This window comes from Poeciliopsis prolifica, unplaced genomic scaffold, assembly GCF_027474105.1.
Source record: "Poeciliopsis prolifica strain line A6 unplaced genomic scaffold, Auburn_PproV2 SCAFFOLD007, whole genome shotgun sequence".
Lineage (NCBI taxonomy): Eukaryota > Metazoa > Chordata > Actinopteri > Cyprinodontiformes > Poeciliidae > Poeciliopsis > Poeciliopsis prolifica.
The window spans coordinates 13,111,981-13,138,103 of record NW_026562382.1 but is presented as its reverse complement, the minus strand read 5'-3'; the positions used below and the strand labels follow the sequence as shown (position 1 = coordinate 13,138,103).

General features: G+C 37.2%; 1 protein-coding gene across 5 annotated transcripts in view; it reads left to right on the top strand.

Moving 5' to 3' along the window:
* Positions 1-456: 456 nt before the first annotated feature.
* LOC129360980 (hyccin 2-like) overlaps positions 457-26,123 on the top strand; it is a 48,097-nt gene continuing 22,430 nt past the window's right edge. The window contains exons 1-4 of one of the 5 annotated variants that reach the window (XM_055031531.1): positions 457-645; positions 773-967; positions 20,440-20,524; positions 25,962-26,040. In XM_055031531.1, the coding sequence (XP_054887506.1) occupies positions 25,990-26,040 (51 nt within the window). In that variant the 5' untranslated portion in view covers positions 457-645; positions 773-967; positions 20,440-20,524; positions 25,962-25,989. The remainder of the gene's footprint in view (positions 646-772; positions 968-20,439; positions 20,525-25,961; positions 26,041-26,123) is intronic. The other 4 variants (XM_055031533.1, XM_055031535.1, XM_055031536.1 and 1 more) reach the window with 4 other exon arrangements.

Below are 26,123 nucleotides of genomic sequence, written 5' to 3'. Positions count from 1 at the left end.
TGTTAGTTGGGCACTCAAGTGCTCCCTGCTGATGCTGTCCTGGGTTACTACCCTTGATGCCATTATCTTAAAATGCAACTGGTCTGAGATTTAAACAGACAAAAATCTTAAATCAGAATAATGATTTCAATTGTCACACTGAAATTATTTTAGATATTGTTTTGGTTCTTCGGTCAAAAACTGACTAACATTTCTGTAGCATTAGCTAGACAACTTGAGTGAAATGTCTTTTGTATCCTAAGCTTCTCATAATATTTGTGTAAAAACGTTAAATATATAACAAGGAATGAATTTAAGAAAAGAAGTGGTGATTTAACTCTTTTGCACATGATTTCATTTTTTCCTGTTATGCACTGTACTGTATCAGTTCAGACCTGAACTCCCGATTTAGAGTTTTCCTATGTTCGTGAATGCACCACTGCTACTCCCCCTGCAGATCGCCGAGTTCCGCTCGGTCCAGCCAATCGCGTTGCACTGTCTTTCAGCACCATTGCAGTGTGGAGAGATCATTTGAAGCTCGGAGACACACAGGGATCATTGGAAGGAAAAGTACCCGACCTGAGTGACCGCCCTGGGCAAACACATCCTCTGCCTCCTTGTTTTACAGTCAATGTGTTCCGGCTCGTTTGGCATTCTGCAGTCCAAGTGAGTATTAATTTTACACTCGAGCTTGGGGGGAAAACAGAATTGCTCAGGTAGTCAGTCAGTCAGTCAGGGGGGGCTGCTGGTGACTTGGAACATCATCAGCACTCTTGTGGATGTTAACCCGCAGCCAACCAGGAGACTTCCTCAGCGTCAGGTTGTGCCAGGACGGGTAGCTGGGGACCGCACACACACACAGCAGATGCTCCCGGTGTCGGTTCTTGGCTGCCAGCAGTCAGCCTCAGTTAACCGAGCCTTGGCCTGGTCACGACTGATGAAAAGCGAGGATGTCCACCAGCTGCTGACAAGAAGAGGCATGCTAACGGTATGCGAGACGTGCTAAGGCAGCTAACTCTTGTGTTCGGGCTCAGGTTGTCGTGGCACTTTTTGTTTTAAATGAAACCCTAGCTAACAACAAACTAACCGGCTAACGGAGCTGCATACCTCTGAATCGTCAGTATAACTGGTTAGTTAGCTTCAGTGTTTTAGGTTAAACACCACAGTGTGTTGATAGTTTTATTTCTGACCACTACACATTTAATGTTGAATGTTTAGAGTATATATATATATATATATATATATATATATATATATATATATATATATATATGTATTGTGTCGTTTTTTTGGGGAAGGATGAACTCCTCCGACGGCAGAACTGGCTGTCTTATTTTGAAAAATAGGTGCGGAAGCTTGAATTTTCTCTTATTTCGCCAGTTTTATGCAACATTCATATCTGATATGATATGGCTGCAATAGGTGTGCTGTTATGGTAGTTACATTAACAAAGTTACTGCTAAGTGAAGCAGTGCATTAATGAACAATGAGCAGTCATAACATTGGGACCATGGTAGGTTAGTACCCCTCCTCATTTTGTAACAGTGTGGTGGTCTGCTAAAACAATGATGCTTCATTGTTTTATTATAGATGGCACTCTGTAATTTGCCACAGAAATATTCCTCCTGAGGAACCGGGATTCATGTACGACAGACTGGGAAAAGTGTAGAATCTAATTGTTTTCCAGGTCTGTGTAGGTCTGTAAAAGAAAATAGTGTTGAAACATGTTTCTATATATTCTCTTTAAAAAATATATTGCTATCCATCCATCTGTCTGCTTTACCAAACTGTATATACGTTTGCCATTTATTCATCGCTACATACAGCAATCTGACCATCCCTTAACCTTTTAAATTATTTATCCATCAGCTTATTTGTTTATCTATGTTGTTATCCATTCAGCTTGTTGTCCAATGATCAGTTTGTCTCTTTGTCCATTCATCTGACTGTCCACCTACCCATCAAAATGTCTGTCTCATTGCCTTAAAGTCCATCTGTGTCTTTGTTCATGCTCCTGTTAGTCTGCTTGTCTTTTAATTTTTTTCATCTATGCATTCATCTGTCCATCATTCATTCATCTATTCTTCCTGACATCCATTTGTCCTGCCATACATTTGTGTATCATCCATTTTGGGTCAGATAGAGTATCTATCTCACTACCTATCTATTTAATCTGCTTGTTCATCTATAACCCATCATGTTCTTTTTGCCACACTTTGTTCCTGTATGACGTTACCAATTTTCAAATATAGAAAAAGTTCCTGAGTTCATGAACTAAAAAAGATTGATGGGAAAATATTGAATTTTGACTGGTATTTTTGGATTTAGAAAATATGTAACATTCTATAGTTGAAGTCCAGTTAACCCTAAAGGCACAGAAGTATTCATATTCATCCAATGTATATTGAAAGAATTTTATCTTACAGACCAGCCAGAGGGACTCTAAACATACACCCAGAACTTCATGGAATGGGTTTTAAATTAAGGCATATACATGTGTCAAAATGGTCCATTCAAAGTCCTGACCTAAAGCTAATGAGGAATTTGATGTAAGGTTTTAAAATTGATACTCATCAGTGCTCTCCATTTCACCTGACCAAGTGAGATATTTTGCAAAGAAGAGCGAGAGAAAATGTCTGCCCAAATGTTACCTAGAAGACCTGAAGCTGAATTTGCAAGTAATGGAAGTTGTATGAACAACCAAAGGGCGCGAATATTTTTGCAAAACATTGTCTTTGTTCTGGTACCCTGCTAATGTATAGTGTAACTAAGAAATCTCTTGTTGGACACTGAGGTTCCTTTGTAAATAAAGATGTCCCAGCACTGCCATGGGGCCCTTTGGGCATTAAGTTGGCAGCTGTTTTAAAGCACATTGGTGCTGTTTTCCCAACCTGACAGACCCCAGCTGTTTAGGATGGAAAGGGGCCTTCAAGCTACTCTCCTGTCAACAGAAATGCTTCATTCCTAATGATGGTTAGTTTTACTTTAGTCAAATTGTTGTCTCATAGTGCAATGTCGTTCTTAAAGATATAATCGTTTATCCTTACTTTTAGCTACTGAACCAGTGAATTAATTAAACATGATTTAAAATGATGACGCTCTAGATTGATAAGCTGCCATTACAATAATGATGTAATAGGCAAAAGATGCAGAGCTGAAGATCTAGATAATTCCATGCCATCTGCTGCTCATCGTCAGCCGCCTTCCTCCTCTTCCTCCCTTGCTGCATCTCTGCTTCCATGTGTTTTGGGACTGGGCTATCATCAGAGCTGTGGTCTATTTTAGACAGAAACTCCATTTACCCACTTAATCTATGTCCCCGTCTGCAGGAGTTGAATTTCATGTGCTGCTCAGTGCTGTAATCTGTTCAGCCCAACATCTTTAATGAGGGCAAAGACTTTAATATACAACTGGAAGCTGCAGCAACAGGACCATGCACTGTTTAAGTGACTCCAGTGACTGTTCAGTTAGCAGCAGTTTTATTATGTATTTAATGTAAATAATAATAGTTAGGTTTATTTGCAGGTAGTCTATCTGGACCAATTGCGAGCATATCAAAGTGTGTCTACACTAAAGCATCTCTGTTGCTGTATTGAACCCTCACAGTTTGTTAGCTCCCTCCCACCACTGGTGATGCACACACACAGAGGATCAAAGCTGTAATTAGCCTGGCATGGATTAGCAGTGGGGACTATTTTCCACTGTACAGTGCTCCCTCCCACAGAGTCACACAGGCAGACATGAACCCCCACCCTCCCTTTCCTCTTCTTCGAACGGAAAAAAAGACGAATTACCATGTTGTTGCACACCATGAGGCTGAACATGTGAGAAACCTCATAGTTCCTCATGTTCAGCTTGGAGATACATTTGTTTCATTTCTTCAGTGAACTCTGTTAAGCATCAAAGTCGGTTCCTATATTACCTCACAAGTCATTAAAGGCCTTTTTAGTTTTTGTTGCATGCAGTCAGCTGGACGTGTAGTTGGCATGCAGGGAGAGTAATGCCACTGCTGACTCATTGCACTGCCAGATATGAAGTGTGTGTTGGCTGTCTCAGACATACATGCTGCTTTGTGAGCCAAACAGCAGTTCACAGGAGGAAGAACAGCAGGATGTGTGTTGTCTTTTGCAGCACTATAAGTTACTGTTTAACCTTCAGGTTCTTCAGTTTGCCTTTGGTGTGCTAGACAAACTAAAGTCAGGTACTTGCACAATGTTCAATTTTACTTTTTCGATTTTACTTTGAAGTAAGAAAGAAGGTGGTTTTTGAGGAAATGTCCAGCTATATGATGGAGATGACTACTCAGGGCTGCTTTTAAAGTTTTTTTTAACACTTAGGCTAACCTTAGATTGAACACAAAACATTAAAAATGAAATTAATTTATTTTTTCAAAATTTCAACGTGTGAACAAAGTTTACTCCACAATTCTATTCAGTCATTCATTGAACATCCTGGAGTCCAAATGAAAGTTCTTCAATTTCTTAAATTTTTGTAGAAAAATGTAACATAATATCCAAGTTTTATCAACAGACCCCCACATAGAAATGAAAGAAGGTCTCTGAATACACTTTTTTTTTTAAATGAAATAACTGTAAAAGCATGTTTCAATTACATTTTATAAGATACAATCAACAATGGTTTAGGAATACATGTTTATCAGTGTTGGGACTGTTTTCTGAATTTAATGCAATAAAAATTATTGATTAAGCAACTTTTAGTTTGGCTTTAGTGGACACAAGGTTGTTGGTCAAGGGGAGCTTCTACCTTCTTTCCAATACAACTAAATTGCTATAGGAAGACAGATTAGTAATGTAGAGACAAATTTGGATCTTTAAGTAAACAAATATACAAAGTTTAAGTATGTGGGTGAAAAATCTTTCTCCTTGAGGATATAAAATGGCAGTAAGGGTTAGTTAAAAACAATCTGAATCACTGGGTCACATTCTATGTTCCTTTGGTATCAAAATAATATCTTTGTTATTCTGGTGTGAAGGACAGGCGCTTGATTGTGCTACAGACTTTTCACCTGCCTTGGTTCCTTTTGGTCAGTGCTGTGTTTGAATCTGCATTATTCATGCAGTTCTGTGTTGTTGGATCAAGTGGTTAAACTTTAATCCACTTCTCTGCCTGTCCTCAGTGAATAGATAGATGACTCTCAACAGGTATTTCCATCATGGACTAAGCTTTCGACAAATTATTGATAATAAATATAAGATATATAGATCTTTGTTCATGTTTGTTTTAACACTTTGTGAACATGCCGACGGCTAAAGAATTAATCTAAATAATGCTTTCTCCAAGCATTTCTTGTGACTGGTTTTGTGTGAAATATTGATTGATTGATTTTTTTTTCCCCCTTTGTTTTGACTTTTTTCAAACTTTGGTCTCGTTGACCAATGTGAGCATATATGGAGCCCAAACATTTATGGTCTTATTAGTTGTTTTTTGTGTTCTCTTATACACAAATCAGATAATTACAGAAAAGAACGTATTTACCAGTCGCTATTCCCCTTTGGTGATGAACTCAGATCAAGCAGAGGAATCTCAGCAGCTCATTGACGAGTGCACAAGCTAAAAGCAAAGTGGCGTCATGGAATCAGCTGAGGGACAACAGCTTAAATTGTTGGAGAGGCATTTTCCACTATTCATGTCCTCCCTCACACACACAGACAGTTTCAGCTCAATCATTTAAACTACGTAGGAAAAGCTTGCTCTCAAAATTGTTTAATATTTAAACAAGTTTTTAACAAAGTGTTGTGATGTTTCTTGTCTTGAGGTAATACCTCGAGACTGTATAGGATGTTTGAATTAACAATACTTTTATTAAGAGAGATGAATCTCTGTTCCTCTTGTTCAGATACTTCATAACTGTATATGAAAAAATAAAAACATTAAGGAAAGTTGTCTAATATTTACAGGCGACAGATTCCAAAATTCAGGAGGCACAAAAGAAAAACTTCTATCTCCTCATTGACTATTCCGGTATTTATAAGCCAACATTTAGATTTGAAAGTTATTCCATGATGCAGAGGGAACCAAAGAAGGGAGGAGAAGACTGGAGAGATGTGTTTATGTCTGTGTACCAGTTACGAGGTGCAGCAGCATTTTTAACAAGCTGAAGATCTGAAAGGGATGCTTGACTGATACCAGCATGAAGTGCATTCCAGTAGTCAAGACAAGATGAGATAAAGGCGTTTATTCTCTCCAAGTCAAGCCTTGAAAGAAAATGGCTTGGGTTTTTCTATTTGCCTTAGCTGCAAGAAAGTTTTTTCCAAAATGGAGCAGATTTGTTTATGAGGTGTAAATTCCAGGCTCATAATTAATAAACTGGTTGTGTGAGATACTATCAGACCTCAATAAAATGATTAGCTGTTTAGCTTTAATAGAAGCTCCAAAAATGCATAATTATCCAGGCCTTGATGATTATGTTTAAAGAACCAAATTTTATTGGTTCTTGAAACATAATCTTAATCTGTTTGATTTAGCTATATGCTCCATTTTGGTTTTTCATACTATTAGTATCCAATGAATTTAATGACACTCTAAATATGTTTGAATTTATATCTTGTATTGTGTGTGCATTTATTTTTTAAAATATTTTTAATGTATTGTCTCTTTATGAGGTTATTTAGTTTCTTAAATTATTTTTATTTGTCACACTCTATACCTCTGAGAGTGTTTGTCTACCTTGAGTTGGATCTCTTTGTCATAATTATTTTCATATCATCTCCTCAGACCTTCAAATAAACTTAACTGCTGTTTCCGGCACATTTGTCTTGTCCTTTCCAATTTGTTTTTTTTTATTTCCTTCCATTTTAATTTTGCATAAAGCTCTTTATGTAATTGCTTTACCATGTATGAATAATTTTCTAACAGATAAAACAGAAACTTAGTGATCATTGTGTAAAATGAGCAAATGATTCACTCCTAAGTCATAAAAAAACTCTTTACTCTTGGCCAAGTTTGATAAACTATTTTTCTGCTTCTAGAAAAAAACAACTTTTAGCTCTAATTCTACTTCCTATTGAAAAGATGCAGGTGGTACTTTCACCAAAACATTTCTCAATTTGTGGTTCTTGTGTGAACTGAAAACTGAACACTTTACAGGTGACTTTAATGCGTGTTAAGTGATAAAACTGGAAGATCGTGCCACCTTCTCCTCCCCATATCTGACACCGTGTGTATGTGGAGGGGAGCACAGGTTCTGTATGTATCTTTAGAATAGAATGCTAAGTAAGGCTCCTATAGGAACATTCATCCTCAGAGTCTTTGCTTCCTGTTGGTCTGCTTTCCTGCTCCGTTTGCTGGTCACGACTTGCTCTCCTTCTGAAGCTGAGCTGATGCCAAAGCCGGGTTGATTTCAGAGAGCCTTTGAGTTATTGCCAGCTATTTTTATTTTATTATTTTTTTTTTTTGTGATATGATGGCAAGAAAGGGAAAGGAAAGTGGAGTTGTTTAGTGGAGCGATGCATGCAAGAGTTTGCAACCTAGTCTGTCTGACAAGAAAAACCCGGGACGTTAAAGGTAGTTTATATAATTCCATAATTTGTAGATGTCTGGCAGTTCAGTGCTTGCAGTGATTGGGTATTTCATTAGGAATAAAATGTCTGGCCAAACCTCAGTGGTTAATGCACATTTGCTTTGCTAAGGTTGCTTACAGAACTCTGTCATTGTCCTGCTAATGTAATTTCTTTGCCTCATTCCAGCACTATGACTGGAGCCAACTGTATCCCACTTTGTTCTTTTCCATATACCCTTAGTTAGTTTAATTTTTCTAATGCATATATTCAGTAAAAGGAGCTTAATGTCCTCTGGCTGGATTGGAGACCTGACAGCATCCTTGGTGTTCCAGCTGCAACCCTCTTGTTGGTCCCTGGCCTGTGTTAAATGTCTCTGCATGCCACAAAACCTCAAGGTGGCCCATTGTTAGACGTGCTGAGCAGCTTATGTAGCTGTTCTTTCCACATCCCTCCCCCCTCTTTTTTCTGAAGTATGAGACATCATGCACGCTTAGTCAGCAGCAGAGCTAAACACTGTGGGATTAGCAGTCATGTGGCTGGTGTTACGATTTCTATCAACGCTATCATAAATCCCTGAACTTAAAGACTTGGTTAATTTATTTAATGAGGAGTTTGACAGATTATGTTTTAAAAACATAATCTGTCATCTTTATTCCTGTCGGAAGACCACATTTACCTTTCAGTATTTTGGTGGTTAATGTTCAGCCTCTGAATGCAAATATTGTGTGTATTAGCTGCAAAACGCGTTGTTGATAACCCAGCATCCAGATATAAATCATTTCAGTGTGGGCCCTCCCTGAGAGGGAATGGCTCAGTACCAGGCCTCTGTGGAGCTGCAGGACATGCAGATGCAGGAATTCAGACATTGAATTTAGAGATGTTGGGAAAAGGATGATGGATGACAGATGATGGATGGATAGAGTGAACCGTCACCCTTTTTGTAATTCAGTATTTGCAGTAACGATGGACTTTTCTTTGGAACTTGTTTCCAAATTATTGTGGAAAATCCACCCATTTGGTCCCCATGAGTATTAATGCATATTATATATTTGAACTATTGAACAGTCTGTCATAAGCGTTTTTAGAGGGGGTCTGAAGTATTTACAAATATATCAACTCTATATATTGATATAGAGTTGATATATAATTAGCTATTTGTTGGGGGGGCTAAGGTACCTAATGTCTGTGATTACCACTAGGGGTACACTATAGTAACTCATGAATCCCTTCTTTAGTAGATTTTCTTCTTGGTTTGCTACCGTAAATCCTCCCATCAGCTGTGAAAGCTTCTTTGTGAGTGCTCGTAAAAAAAATAAAAAATTCCCCACAGCGTTAAATTACAAGCACCATTCAGGACCAGGATAGTGTGTTTATTGTGGTGCAGTATTATTTTTCCACCACACTATAGTTTTTTTTTTTTTTATTAATAAGAAATCAGAAATTTATGTGACATTTTCCTTCCACTTCACAATTGTGCACTTCTTTGCACTGGTTACATAAAATCCCATTAAAATAAGTTCAAGGGTTGTGAATACTTTTGGTAGGCCCAGCATCTGGTAGCCGGGTGTGTATCCACACATCATTTGCATCAGAAGCATTTGTATGCCCCAGTTTGTGGAGCAGTGGAGGCAGGGGAACAGGATGTTGTTAGCAGTCACCTGTGCTGTTTCTGGCCCAGTCTAATTGGTGGAACTGTGTATATGCGTGTGTGCATGTGTGTGTATGTGTGTTTGACTAACACAGCCCATCCCAATACTTCTGGCCCTCCAGCTGCAGCAGAGCTAATTTTAGCTCTGGATGTGCGTACGCCTCAGTTCCCAGAGCCTAGCCTATGAGGGAGGAGGACGGGATGAAGGAGGCACAGCAGCCAAGTTCATTCTCTGCACCTACCCACATTATCATCCTTATAAAAGATTATAACCCTGTTAGGAGTCTGACATGTATGTTTGCAGAAACGTAGTTTTCCATGTCTTTGTCATTGTGGGCTTTGGATAGCTGTATTGATTTGCTCAGGGACATATTGACTTCAGTCTCAGTGGCCTGTCAGTTGTTGACCTTTACTCTCAAAGTCTTTTAACTCAGTTAGAATTTCACAGAGGTGTATGACTACCTGTCTGCCCTTCTGTCTTTCTAGCCATTTGTCATCTTTATTCCTGTGGGAAGACTTGACTCCTGTATTATTTCCATTGCTTTTTTTTTGTTGTTGTTGCTATTAATACACTGTGCTATTTCAGTGCAGGGATGCCTACGCTGCAGGTGAATGGCTGGTTGTTGTTACTATTGAGAGAAGCACAGCTTATTACACCAGACTGAGTCACTGTAGTCGGGTATTAGAGTTAATCCCTCGCCTAGTAGGAAAGGTGTCTGGCTGATGTGTAGATGTGTGCATGACAGGGAGCACCAAACTCTCCATTTACTTTACAAATGTAACAAAGGAAATAAGATAACTCCATGCTTTGTTTTGGTCGAGATTTACTCTCGCTGGTTAGCTCTGCTGAAAATGTATATATAAAACTGATCTTTTAGCTTCAGAGCTACAAAAATATTACTGCAAAAATAGCCTAAACCGAAAGACGCAATGTGTTGGAGCTGAAAGTAGGAGACAAGAATGACAGTTAATCAATGTGCCCTATGTAGTGGTGTCATTATCCGACAACAGAATCTCAGGAACAAAAACAAACCGACATAAACAAACTGTTCCCAATATAATGTACAATGTTAAGTTGGGGGGAGAGAAGTTGAGTTTACCTGAAGGCATTCATACCTTCATAACTTGACATGCTTTTCGAAATAGTTAAACAAAATAATGTTGCAAAATAATGTATACCTTTTTTAACTTGATGACCACAAACTTTAATGTATTTTGTTGACATTTTAGGTGTTAGACCAACACAAAAAAATGCATGATACATGGATTACAAACTTTTTTTTAAAAAATTGAAATCTCATAATTGTTTCTTGCACTTTTATTCAGTTCTCCTGTGTCAGTACTTGTAGAACAACCTTTCACTTCGACTATTGCTTCACTTTTTTGTGTGCTATCTGAACCAGATTTGCTCACATGCTTTGTTTGTTTTCTTTTTTTATTACCACAGAATTACCATAAAATCTGCATCAACTACATAGATGTAGATTTGGAGATTATGTGAGTTGTTTTTAATGCATGATTAAAACCATTTTATGCAGTTCTGACTGTATGTTTAAGATCGTCCTGCTGGAAGGTGAACATCCATCTATTTTGGGGATATTCTTCATACATTGGCATTTTTTTCAGCTCTTTCTATCTTCACATAAGCTCTGACCAGCTGCTCCACAGCCTCATGCATACAAACGAAAAAGTAAAATAGTGATGCCAATTATTCTCAGCGTCCTCTTCAATGATTTTGCTGGATCCCATGGACAGCACGAACATTTTGACCACTAACTTCCAAATCTTGCTCCATGTCCTCAATTATGTTTCGGTTTTGTGTATAAAGATGCTGTTTAAGATTAAATTACCACCAATAAGGAGAGGTAAGATTTCATTAAGGGAGATCAGAGTAAAGAGGACAACCTTTCCTTTTTGATTTGCCTTTCACACTTTGATCTCACCTGTATTAGAATAAAATAAGATAAACTGCAGGAACCAAGGATTTTGCCTAAAAAGCTGGTGTTAAAGAGTGCAGCTACAGAGCTTGCATGGGTTTAATAATTTATGACGGACCGAGCTAAGCTGACCTTGAAAAATCCCAGACTCTTTCACTAACCTGGCTGGGCTCATTCGGGCTAAGACAAGAAGATGGTGAGGAATGCTGATTCAAACCCACATGCATAATCCATTCAAAACCTTGTTCTTGAGATGGCATCCCTCTGCTAACATATCTATTCTTTTCTTATGTAACACTAATTACATTCTGCAGCAAAATATGTTCTACTTTACTAGTTTTACTCATCTACTACCCAGGAAAGTAAGCACTTTGCCTTGTAAAATAACTCTAAATAGAAATTTCATTTTAAATTAATAGCATAAAAATAAATTGTAGAATAACAAACTATAGTGTGAGCTACTGATTATTTTGAAGGCAGGATAGACAGCACATATTTTTCTGTATCAACATTTCATAATCCTATTTGCCAACTTTTTTTATCTAGCAGAAAAGGATGTGAAAACAGCTTTGATTGTAGCTACTGGTTCACATAAAGTTTTAAAAACTGTTTCGCTTGTCTCCTAGCGAAACAGTTTTGGCTGTGGTAATGATGAAAGAAACTGCAGGTGTGGCCTCAGCCTGTTTGGACGTCTGTGTCGGTTATTTTTTCATGACTTTTTTTTGCATTTTTCCGTTGGGAAGTATTGCACCGCAATGACAGGCTTCCCTCTAATGGTGGTATCACATTTGCATCTATCATTGTATTATTTTATGTTTTTCCTGCACTAATACACGTGTTGTAATTCATGTCCTGTTGAAATGCACTCACCTTTTGATCTAGTCACACAAATTAATTAGATTTTCAGAAATCCTGATTTGCACAGTCCATGTTTATTGCAAAATCTCAGTTGTTTCTTGCTGCTCTGAAGTGAATCATTTAACAGCAACAACAGAGCTGCCAATACAGACTGGGAAAATATGCAGCCAGAGACACACCATAGACCAGAGAACTGATACAAACCCAGATTGAGTTGATTGGCTTATCTTTGTTTGTGCGGCTCAGATAAAGTCTGTTTAGACTGTAGCTCAGGATTACCTCATCGACCCAGCTCTGTGCAGTAGAGGTGAAAACAAAAAGAAATTTGCTGGACTCAAACCTTGTGTTTGTTAACTCTGGCTTAATGAGTCCATTAGACACGGATATGATTCATCTCTAATGAATGAAGGGTATTGTCCCCACTAACAGTACACCCAAACATAGAGAACTGGGATGTTTTTAGTCGTTTGCTTTATTTGTTGTCTGAACATTTTGGTTTTTTGTCGCCAAGCTGCAGCTGTCATGTACACTGTTTGTATTGTGTGTGCAGGTGGTCAGCAGAGGAGAGGAGACTGTGTGGGTGTGTGTGAAAATTTGGCACACCCACAGAAGGCAGTCTGCACACAACATGTTTTGCTTTTGTTTTGAATTTGGCTAGATTTGATGGATTGCATTAGGAATCTATTATCCTCATTCTTTGCATGGCAAATGCATTACCTGTTGAGTTAGTAAACTGACTCAAGAGTGAGTCAGTTTGAAGAGCTTATTGAACTACCTAACAAAATGCACCCCTTTTTTTTCTTTCTTTTTCACTATTTGTGATGTGAGATTTTTTTGTGAAATATGCTAACACAAAGTTGTCTCCATATTACTGGCTCCTCCAGTTAAGATTAACATTAGTAAGATGTTGTTTTTTGTTGTTGTTCTGCAGTCAGTCTCACTCAAACATTGAGATAAATCAAACCTTTAATTGTCTTACATTTGTTTAGAAAGGGGTACTCATGTGCTTTGAAACCTCTCTGTGACTTTCAGCATCTTGGGCGCTGTAAAGTGCTTAAGTGTTTGTATCTACTGCTGTGAGATCCAACCCAACTAGTTGAATATTACATTGGCACACAAAGTGTGAACTTATGTCACAGCCAACAATTATTGTGCTACAAACAGCCTCTTGTGTTGCTATATATACACAATACATTATACATCTCTTAACATGGAAGCTCATTTCTGTTGGTTACGGGCCACCAGGTTTGATGAGGACTCAATCTTATATTTTCTCCATGAACTTTCAGAAGGCTTCCAGATTTCCAGAAGACTTTTTTTTATTTCCATGTGCCACAAAAAGAAGTATTTTCTGAGTTGGTATTAAAAATTTATATTTGTAATATTTGCAGATGTTAACTGAAACTATAAAAAAATGTTATCCTTGGTGATATAGGACTAAGCTCAAGCTGAACAAACACATTGCGGGTGGAAATGGTGTAAAACACCACTGATACAATAAGAAGTCTTTGAAAGCATTTGAATGAGGTTTTTATTTATAAAAAGTTGAGTACAGATCTGGGTTTTCTATGGCTTGAATGAATCACAATGGGCCACATTCTTAACTGATTCACTCTATTCTCAAACTAAGTACACAAATTGCACTTTCTTGCTTTGCTTTTAAGCTTGTGCACTCAGTCAATGGTGTGTTAAACCGAGTAATTGTGATCTGGGATTTGAAGCGCCGTAAACAGGATGGGCCGGCACTCTCCTATTCCCTTGTGAAATCCGTCACCAGACAATAAGCAGGTCCTGCGTAGAGGAAGCGCAGCCTTCTGAGGAAAGTTTGCTTATTGTCATTCACCGAGCCTCGTTAGCCGCTGGACATATTTAGCAAACAGTAAAGGCTAGCTGCCAGGTTCTGATGACACGTTGATAACTAAGACAGTTGCAGAGCGAGGAAGAGTGAACTGTAATTTCCAGTTAATTTGGATTGGTTGTATCCGGATGGAAGGTCAGAATTAGCATAATGTTTTTTGTTTTTACCTGTGGTGTTTAGTGGAGTTTGTTTTATTCTAACTAGTTTTATAATGACTCTGGCTGAGTAATGAGGTAGACGTGTAAACATAAATAATTTCCATTTCCCTTGCCTGTACTGGTTTTATTTTTGGTAATAATCTGAGGACTCTATTTAAAATGAAGCAAACCTATTTCCAAATCACCTTCTAATAAAACTACAACATCTGCTTTTACTCCGAATTCTAGAAACTCCCATCAGTTTTTATTGTTAAAAATTCTCTTCTAATAATTTATCATCTCAGTTCAGTTTAGTTTCAGTAAAAGAATTGCAAAATTATTACATCGAACGATTACATTACCTTAAAACAAATTACGTCACTAAACTTTTGATGATGAGCAACATTGCCCAGTATTTCTCCTTGTCTTGTCAGAAGAAAAAGTGATTCTTCTGATTATAATTGAAATTAAATTCAGTTTATTTACATTGTGGTAGTTCACTCAATAATGGAAAAGTTATCTTAAGGAATTAAGTATTTGTTTTATGCTGTTATCTTTTTTAATTATCTTTTTTTCACAGTTCAGTTCAGATGGTTTTACTTTTTATTGGCTTAGTTTAACTAATGGTGTCCCTCAGGGACTGGTCTTAAAGTCATGCTTTTTATTTTCTGTCAGACATGGAAAAGCTAATATTAGCACCGCGAATGTATGTTTTTAAGCTGATGAAACAGTCATGGTCCATGCAGTCACCCATTAAGCAAAATTCTGGTAGTTTGCCACCCTACTTATGGCAAGCTGATTGAACACTTACTACTCAGAAAAGTATCTTTCAGCCCAATGTCCACAAATCTGTTCTTAATAAACAGTTCAGCTATGTTAAAGAATTGTCACATTTTGAGTTGATATTTATTAGGTTTGTAGCTAAAACATGGGGCTGGAGAACAATGGGTATAGATTTTTCAGGATTTTTATCTCAATCGAAAGATTGCATTGAAAAAGTCGTCTTTGACTGCCCTTTGCTGTTTTTATACTTTCTTAACGACTTTACCTTCTGAAACATTTTTATGGTGCATTAAACTGCAAGTGACGTCAAATATCTTATAGACACAGAGGTTTTCAATGCATAGTGCTTAAATAATTGGTAAGCACTAAATGCAGTAGGCAGTTCTTTGCGATTAGCATTTTACATGCAGTGATATTTCAGTAATGATAAATTTGAAAGAAATTGTAGGGCCCCACCTACAAATCTCAAATATCTCATCTGTATGCAGAAAGAACATTGTGGAAAGTTAAATTTGAATTCTTACTAGGAGCTTTAAGGCCTCCCTGTAAGAAAATCGTCACAGCTGTTTGGTTCGCTTTTAAAAGTGGAGTATGAACTTACACAACTTCATCTGATTATGTTAAAATTTTCAGCAGTCCTTGCCCGATCAAACAAAGTCTCCTGAACTGTGCCAGTGTGAAAGTAACTCAAGTCATTTAATCTGTCGTCAGTCAGGACTTCAGAGGATTTAATGATTATTGTGTGTCTCTGTACAAATACTTAGGCTTTTTTTTTTTTAATGAATTGCTCTGATTTATCTTTCATATTCTGAGTTTTACTGTTTCTGAATAGATTCTTGTTATCCTTACGAGGCCAAAAGAGGTGTGATGTTCCTACATTTATGTCTGTGGTGGATTATGATGAGGTGATTTATGCGCTGACATTAAAGGCTCCATTAAATGAATACTGTTTATGTCATTGAGATTCATTACAAAAACTCCCACATCATTGTGTGCTTTCCTTCTGTTGAGCTAGAGAGATTAAGACAAAGGAATATTTTTGATTTATGCAGCTTTATGGACCACCTGCCTTCATGTCTTCAGAGCCTCTACATTCATCTATGGTGGCCATTATAGTCTCCAGTCCCAGGATGTCTTCTTGTTGTCAGGACCAAAAATGCTTGCAAGAAAAAAAAAAAAATTAAATGTATTTTTGACATTTAATTACAAAATGCCAGAAATACATTTTGTAATTTAATTTTAGAAGGTTTCTCTCCAGGCGCTCCTGATATCATGAGTGTGTATATATGCATATGTATATACAATAACTAAATAGAGACCCTGTTTTGTCTTGTGTTTGGAGTTTGTCCCTTTTCCAGTGTTTGTACTCAGCCTGAAGCCATTGTTACTCTCTGCTTTGATGAGTTATACAGTGATAAATTAATCTGACAGAAGAAAATAAACACATACTTGACAGCCTTCAGTAGGGAGCATGGATCATTCCAAACACATTTATCTCCAGCCGGGCGCGTCCTTCGTGTTTTGATAGATTGCCGGTGTCAAATTTGGTCAGATAAACACATAGCTGTGTTCAAAACGCTTTACCGCTGAAATACTGCTCAACAAAGCAACAGTTTGCACATGAGCCTTTTTTTTTAAAAGAAATCATGCACGTCTTATGTCTTGTGTGTCTGTGAAGCCTTGATTTTGAATCTTTCCAGTACTGTACATCATGTGGGTTTGGATCCCAAATGTTCCTTTCCAGCCAGCCAGGACACAAGTTGGTTGCTATGCAACTATGAGGAACTTGAAAATTGACTCACTCTGCTGCGACACAAAATAACCTCTAAAACAGTGTTTCCTCGAGGAAAACCTGAGCTTACTCTGAGAAAGACTGCTGAATAGAAAACAAAACCATTTCATTGTCAGTAATTTTGTGCATAAGCATAGGAAGCCATTTCAGTAATGGTGGGAACCCTATTGTCTCTCTGTGGCCATTTAAATTTTTAGAAGGGTCACACTCACTCTGTAACCTCTATGGTGCAACAGTCATTAATGAATGAAATCACAGTCATCCGTTTTGCACATTTTGTTTTTTCAAACATTGTTAAGTTTAAGGTTGATTGTTTTCTCCTCTTTTGAACATGTTCTGACTCAGAAAGTTGGAACTTCAACTCCTTGGCCAAGCGTCTGACTTTTTGCTGTCGTTACTGTCCTCAGTTCAGAGAACTGCGGTGTGTTGTCCCAGATATAAAAACCTGAGGGGAAGCCTCCTCTGGCTGGGAAAATCGTCCAGCAAAAGGGAGCTGATGTTTTTCACTTTGAAGCTCAACGGTTTCTAATCGGAGGTTGTACGACACATTAGTTGGTTCCACATTAAATGGGTTTACAATCGTGTTAAGTTACTTTTTGTTTATTTTTCACATCATAAAATGGTTTGAGCACACGGATAAGTTCAGCACGTAGCTACTCTGTTGCAGCATTTATGTATTCCTTCGTAAACTCTTCCTCTGCATAAGGGTTCAACTTAAGATCTATTAATTACCTCACTAATCATGTTGTCTCCTCTGATCTGTGGCCTTATGAACTCTGATTGTGTCCAAATAAAGCATAATAACTATCAGACCACATCAACTCCTCCAGTTTTACTTGTTCAATGATGCTTTTAAATTTAGATTTACATCTGATCCAATGCTGCTGGACTTTGTGACTTCAGGATTTAAGAGATGTACAAGAGACAAATTAAGTACTTAAAGTCTAAAATTTGTGCTGCTTCAGATTGGCTGTATTCATCGTCAGCCACGTCCCGCAAACTAAACACGTTTTATGCCTTTCATGTCAACCAAGAATATTCTCTTGTCTTTCTCGCAGTTGCCATAATCAACACAAGATCCTTACCCTGGTATATTCATTTTATCATAAAAATGTCCTTCAACGTTTTAATTCTTTATTTAAATTTTTATGGTTGAACTTGCAGATAAGTTTATTCTGAAACTTGAACCTTTTTGTTTACATTACAGTATATTTTAACTGCTAAAGTTTCATGTAGTAGTTTATTTTGAGAAACATTTTCTCATAACACTAATCTGCAGTATGTGTTAAAGTTTTAAAAATATACCTTTAACAGTGAGGCTGGCAAATTTCCATGATAGAAATTTGTCCTCTTTTGGGTCGTCAGTAAATTCTGCCTTTTTGTTTCAAAACTTGATGCAGTACAATTGTGTACTGCTTTTCAGTACTACTACAATAGAGTGAAGCTGTTTCACTGCTGAAGACTTTTTGATAATGGGTTTATATTAGCACAGTTTCTGTTTTAGCATGGCTGACCCTATCAATTACAAAATTAATGCGATTGTTTTTATTAGTAAAAATTTTATGTTCCCTCACCCAGACCAAAAAACACACATCCACATTTGCCCCGAACACCTTGGATCTGCATGAAATGGTTCATTCCTGTTTGGAGCGCTTGATGGTGAAGATGTTCAGCAGCAGTCAGTAGACTGTGGCAGTTACTATGCTGCTAAGAAAAATTAAAAAGTCAGGTTTTCAAAATTAAATAAAAAATAAAAATAGAGAGAGGAGAGAAAAAGGCAAGAGTATCAGTTTCTAATCCAGTTTTTCTCCAAGAGAGGTGGGTAGGCTGTGAGATTATTAACCATTTAGCTGCAGTATGTAGCTTGATGTGTTACACACTGTGACCTCTGTTGACCTTGATGTGTTCAAGGTTGTGTTCAGTTGAAGAAGGGAGTCAGACCACAGGAGTTGCTGGTTGTTCTTTAATGCAGGTCGATGGCAGATGCACAAATAGAAATAAAAATGCCCTGTAACATGCAGCTCTTCCGTTCACAAGAGTTGGAATTCCCCTCTTGTCAGGCAGCCAAGCGCCAACTCTGGGTAGTACAGTACTATTGTGCTTGGAAATAAATCCAAAATGATAAAAAAAAAGTACATTTTGTGTAAAATAAAAAAACCTCTGAGATAATCACATATCCCAGATGTTTTGTGCCTTTAATGCAACCAGCTTAAACATTATAGAACAAAAGAACCAAATACACATACCTGCACAAACAGAAATAAAAATACCCTTTTATGGAGTTCTTCCATTCACAGGAGTTGGAATTCCCCTAGCAGATAAGAACATGGAGAAGCCCTGTGACTAATAACAATATCTGCTCTAACATTTAAGAAAAATGTTCTTAATTTGTCAAAAAGAATACTCCTCTGTATGTATTAAAACAAATAAACATTAACAGCTGCATGTACTTACAATTATTTTATATATTTCATAAAATGTGAGCTTACCTCACCTCTTCTCAGGCAACCTATCACCAACTGAGGGTAGGACAGTACTGATGTCATAAGATATTCTCTTAAAGTGACAGTACAGGTACTAACTAGTGTTTATCAAAATAAGTAAATAATGAAATATAACAGAAAAATATGATTCTTCAGTGTTAATCAGGATTTGATGAAATTTCAAATGTTATAATAATAAAAAAGTAAAAGCACATTTTCTAAAGTTGTTACATTTGGCATCTGTGAAAAATCTATTTCCTCTGCTTTCTCAAAGTGCTCGAAGCAACCAGTCAGTGGCAGGAGAGTTTTAGTGCTGTCGATCAGAATCTCATGTGGCTGCTCATCCTTCGTTCCCCTCGCTCTGTACTATGTTGCAGCTAGCATAGCTTGTGTTAAATGCTTAGTCTAGTTAGCATAGCCACCAGTGAAGGCAGATAAACTATTTTCCTGTAATGATATGTTGTTTCTCCACCATTAGCGCATTTAGCAGTGAGTGAATGAAGTTGATTGACACCACTAAGACACTCCTGGTTCTAATTGGTTGTTTTTGTTGGAACGTTGCATCACTTTAGCTAGTAATAGTAATTCAGGGACAAGGTGGAGGAGATTGATTGTTTTCACAGATTATCTGTCTCATAATAAACCACGACATCGTGCCAGCTTTAACAAATATAGAGAAAACACATTTTTTATGGAAGTTATATACTGCAGCTTGAATAAATGCAACTACATAGCATTGTTTGAGAAGTCTGGATTGTTTTATGTGTATTTTGCATGTTGCCTATGACTGTTGCTCGTGTGGAGAGACATTTCAGTAACCTAAAACTAATAGAAAAAAAATTAAGCAACCTACTTGCATACTGTATGCAGACTGCTGAATGTAAAATTCATGAGCAGTAAATATTGTGCTAGTTATCAGTATTGGACCAAAGAAAGCAAAGCAGTTGCAATCCTTTAAAATTGTGATGCTTTTGATAGGTCAGATAGACTTAAAAAATTGTAACAGCAGCTGCGCGCGGGAGCCCAATGAAATTTTTTGTCAGGGGGCCCAAGATTCCTAGCAGTGCCCCTGGCTGACTGTATGCAGTTGCTCATCCCTTCTCTGACCTGCAGTCTGCTTTTTCCCTAGTAGTTTATTTCTAAAAGCAGATTATTACATTAGATCTTGACCTATAAAAGTAATGCTGCTCATCTTTGTGACTGCTGGATTTAAGAGATACAAAAAAAGATAGCTAAAACAGTTGAAGTCTAAAATTGGCAGAGTTAGCCCACAATCACAACTTCCTCATCTGTGCAACTATTTAGATGCATAAATAATTTAAATAACCTTAATTTTCCGTTGTTAAATAAATCTTGTTATTTGTGTTAGTTTCTTGGTGCTTGTAGGTGACCGTTTTCCTTTAATCTCATTAATGGGTTGTTTTTATCCATCTCCCTGTTGCAGGTGACCCTGAGAGAGTGACAGATGTGTACCACTGTGGAGAACCAGTTACATCTCCCTGCGGAGATTTGATTTCCTGGGCGCTCAGGTAGGCACACTGAAGTCTTTAACACATTTATGTTATGTCGTTTACATTCCTTTCTAGCACTCGTATCTTTACTTTTCAGCTTGTTCAGGATTCCCAATAAGTTTAAATTATATATTAAAAATTTCAACATTTCCAGCATGCAGTTGTGAAGAAGACGAGCCCCAAAAGGCATTGCTAAAGAAGTTAGCTGTCCACACAGTGCTGTATGCAAACAAAATAGCAGAAAGTGGAGTGGAAAGAAAAAAAATTAGGTTGAAAAAGCCTCACAACCAACTGACTTGAGGACAAGTGGCAGACTATTGAGAGGATTGTGATATTAAGAATTTGGAAGAGATTCACAAGGCTCACCCTGTAGTTGTATTTATAGCTTCAGACTTGTTTCTGCAGGTTTTCTTTTCACAACAAAGACATTTAGGCATCACACATATGTAACATATATAACATCTGTTGAGATGTGCTAAGGGGATCCCAGGCTACATGATTTGTCCAACCAACTAAAAGACAATTGTCCCCAAGTCATGCAGACTTTCCCCATGTTCAGTAAATATATAACTAATAAATCTGTAATATTTGAACTTCATTTTAGAATTTAGTTAATGATATAAAATATGTTTTTGAAGATATTCTCATTTCTCGAAATGCATCTGTTTACTGAAAGATAATATGAAGTAAAATAGCAGCAGTAAAACTGAAACTATTATCTTCGGTTTGAATCAATAATTATTTCAACGCAAGTGAAAATGTAGAAGCACAAAATTGTTTTTTTTTTGCACTGAAGAAAATATTAAATGGAACATGGCTTCCGGAGAGACCTCGATACAGCTGACTTAATTACTGTGTCCTGCGTCTGAGAGCGATTTAATCTAAATTGTTTGAACAAAATGAACAGTGCTGCTGCTGTGGAGTCACTTGACTGCTGTTTTCATGGTGACTGATAAGCCTGCGCTGCCGTCGGCAAATTTAATCTCTGTGAGTTTCTGAGGGCTTGACAGACCAGAGGAAATGAATGAGTCAGCCTTTCATGACGACTTGAACATGCTGAGTAAATGGAGCCCTTCAGTTCTCAGACTCCAAATTTAGGAGCTGTACTCACACAAGAAAGATTCCACTCGTTGATATTACTGTCATGCTTATGCTTTTCCAGCCCAGCAGCTCCTCTGAGCTTCTTTTGTATCACTTTCATTCTTATTTGCACCATGTTGAATTTTGCATATTTTATTACGTTTGAGGCTTAACCTCTACTGTAAATACTAATGGGAAAGACCGACATGTCTAAGTCCTTTAGGGCATGTTTAATATTTGCTTTTGGATGTGGATTTAAATTTGCATCAGTCCACCCACTGTTTATTTAGGAACAAAGGCCAAGTCTCCTATGGCGGATGCTGAACCAGTATGAATAACTAATGCACATAGATTGGGTTGGAAATACAATTACACACAAAGATCAAACTATTTAACAGGTAAGAAAAGTTGAAAGTAATTTTTAAATGTAATTTATATAGATTGAACACTTTTTATTTTGTGAGAAATAGGAGTGTCAGCAAAAAGTTAATTTGAGCAAATCAATTTTAAAAGTAATATAATTTAGAATTTCTGTACAAATATTGAACCACAATTTATTTCTGCTGATTATTATGACTAAGTCTTACAATTAAAATCCCAAGATTCAGTTTTTCAGAGAATCTTTTGACTTTCACTATCAGAGAAAAACGGCTGACTTGATAACCACTGACAAACTCCAAACTAACAAGGACGTTAAGCCACAAATGGCTATACCCAGAGGAGCTGGTTGTTCAGGCTGTTGTATAGAAGCATAATGAAAAAGTATATTCGAAAGAAAAAGTACAGTAATAATGATTTAGAGAGCTATGACAGCTGCTGAAGTTTTATCAGATCCAGAGTCAGCTCAGCCATCTACCAGGAAATTTTTACAGCACTTCATTCTTCCCTGTGCAGACAGCTTTATGGAGATGCTGATTTCATTTTGCAGCAGATCCTGGCACCTGCTCACACTGGCACACTATGTGTGGTTTAACGACCAGGGTATTGCTGTTCTTGGCTGGCTGACGAACTCAACCATGTATTGAGGTCATATAACAGTTGATAAAATTAAGTGAAATGAAAGCTTAACATTTTACATTTTTTGGGTCTGTTATCTAAATAATATATATCATTTTTTGAATTGAGTTTCTGAAATAAATGAACACTGACATAATATTCCAACATGTGCATGTGCATACAAACTGTCAGTAGTTTTAATTTTACTGTTACACAGGATTTTCTCTTAGTCGTCATTTTTACCATTAAAGTTCGGGGATTTACGTGTTCTTTGCTATTTTCATTTCATGGTGTAGATGGAAAGTTTGAAGCACTTTCTTTTGTTTTAGTCACATCCTCAAAGAAATTTCATCAAATTAATATTAAAAACAGAAAGTCAGTGTAAAAGTTTTTCAAAGCCATTTTTTCAATTGGTAGTTGAAAGGTCTTTGGAAACAAAAGCAGACTCTGTTCCTGTGAGTTTATTTTTCCTCATAAACTTTGTGCAAACTGGGTGAGCATCAATGGGAAAGCATGTTCTAGTCTTTTAAAGGTACAAGGGCGAACATTATCTGAGTCATTTATGCACTTTCACAAACTGTTCCAGAAACCACTTGTTTGTTTTCTGGGTGATACGTGTTCATGTTTAACTGGAAACCTTCACACTCGAGGTCCTGTGCAGCTCCAGGTCATGATTACTTTGCATTTTCTGCTACCATCTTTTCCTCTGTCCTGATTTGTCTCACAGCCTACACATACTGATAAAATGAGGTAGACTTTCCACACTTTTCTTCACACATTCATATATGATGAAGCTGCTTTGTTGCAGATTACCCGGATTGGCGAGGCAGGCAGATGTGGTTCGCCTGATGATGTCGGCTCTGTGTATGGTGTGAAACATTAAGTCCCCTGACGCATGTGTACTTAGTATATTTTCTGCACTATGGAGACTCAGCTTTAACAAATAAGATTAAACAGTCAGTGTATTTATGTCATAGCTAAAAGTAGTAGTTGGAGCTTTCACTGTATTTGCAGTTTAAAAATGTTTGAGGCAGGAATGTGGATCTTAACTGTCTGGGTATTGCCCATTTGCTAGAAATCTAAAAGTGAGAATCTATTTATAAAACTCTTCTTCTGCATATTGAGTACTGTGAGCCCATTTCTTTCCTTCACATTTATTGAATTAAAGGCCAATTTGTTTCACATTCTAGAAAACAGAAGCCAGTAGTAGTAGAATCTTATTGTCTGATGACCTTTTATAAAAACACAGCATTTTTTATTAACATATATGTACACAGAATTGAGCAAAAATTTATAATTAACAGCCAATATGTTCTAATTGTTTTACAACCATCCTGATCAATATGTTAAAACTTTTGGCATAAATGTATTTTTTGTTTTGTGCGCTATGCTACATCCATAAAATTCATGCAACATGTTATCTTTCTTTGCCTTCGTATCACCTGATTATAAGTCTGAATTGAGTAATGGCTGTTGTGAAAGGGTAAAGAATCTACTCTTCTTGCTTTAAGCCTAATACCAGTGTTTCAAGCAAAAAAGGATAGAAAGGCTTGAGAGCTTTTGCAATTTCACCTTCAACTTGAATTGATAGGACCTAATAGTTAATGTAGTCACATCATTAGCCTGTCACTGGCCGCTTGCCATTACATAATCAAATTGTGTCTGTTGGGCTCAATGGCTCATCACCTTTAGTTTGCATTCTGTCACATTATCCTGTGAAAGATCATTGTCAGTGTTTACCGCCTCTGACACACACACAGCTGCACTGCATGGACATTTATACACAAACTCCCATGCTCTGGTCTTGCTTTTTATGGCATTCATGTTATTTTTTAATTTAGATTAAAATAAGAATATATTTTCCATTGGATGAGACCTGATGTAGAGATGTTTTTGTGCTCTGTGTTGAGTCTTATTTCAGTATCTAAACACTGAGAACAGGAACCGGGATAATGGTGTATTGGAATATGTTTGGAATACTGTCTTGTTATGTATTTCTAGATAATTGAATTGAAAAAGCAGGTTTTAAATATATTTAAATTTACAGGCGTACTGCATGTCCTATTTCCATTGATGTGCTAGCAAGTTGTCTGTCTTCTATCCGTCTATCCATAACTCCAGCTAGTTAGCTTTCTATCAGTCTCTTTATTGTCCAATCATTTGCCCATTAGTCGACTCATCTGTTTGTTCACTGTTTCATCTGTTTTTCCATTCATCCATCTGTCCTTACAATCAACCTTTTTATGTCAAGCTACAAATTTAAAGTTTTTTTTTGGGGGGGGGAATAGTGAACATCTAAGCCTGTATTGTTTTTGGAAAAACATGAGCTTACAAATTACACAAAAAAACACTATGCTTATAGAGACAAGTTATAAAAAACAAAACCAGACCCAAGCTTGGCCAGCCAAAACATGAACTGTCATGTGAAATATTCAGAACATGTCTATAGTGACTAAGTTCAATGTTTAAATGCTTCTGGTTGCTGTTTGTTGGTACTAGCAGACTTTGTTTTTAACGTGCACAGTATCAAAGTCCACCATGTCAGTCTCCATCACATTCATTTGAAAGTCCTTTACAACATCTGTCTATTTTGCCATTTCTATTTAGAACAAAGAAATAAGGCAACTCTAGACTAAGCACAGCAGAAAACTGTTGCCTATTTTCATCATCTGAACAGATTTACACTTGACCTTTAAATAACCCCTCACCTGCTTCTGCCGTAATTTGTACACAACATGAAATTCCACCCCCAGCGGTGATAAAGATGGAAAAACAAGAAACATGGCTCTGATGGTCTCTCATAAGTTTGTGTGTTGAATGACCTGTTATGTAACAATGTTTTGAGCGTCAACAATCTTGGCCAGCCAAGCCATAACCATTCTGACCACTGTTACTGTTTCTAAGTGTTACTCTCTGGATGTGCTTAAAATGATTCACATTTTAAAACTGTTACTAGTCAACATTTATTTACTTTCAATAATTTTCAGTTATCCACTATGGCAGGTTGATTATAATCACAGTGAGAAAGATGTTCTTTAGTGGTGCACTCATATTTTGAAAGGCAGGTAGATTATACGCCACTAACAAGTAATTGCAATCCTGGGTATTATTTCTCCTTTGTGAATCTGTCTCCTTGAGAGCCCTTTGATTCTTTCTAAATTAAACTCTGCTGTGTCCTGCATCACAGCTGAATAAATAATTCAAATCAGTCATTTGGGTATTCACTTGGGTTGAAAATAATATTGCATCTTCCTCAGCAGGGAAATAAGGGACTAAAATCACAACTCCAGATTGGGAATTCTTCTGATAATTGTGTTCTGTCACCTTCACTTCTTTTTTGTGACTGTATTTCCAACCACTGCCTCTTTCTGTCCACCAGGCATCCAGGAGGGGGGTCTCTGAAAAAGATGCTGGGTTCAGAGCGAGGTGTCGTTGAAGAATGGCTCTCCGAATTCAAGGTAAAACCCTCCTCCTCTGTGGCGCATCTCATCAGTCATGATGAAATGTGTCCTTCAGGCTGTTTCTAAGAGAAATAGCAAAA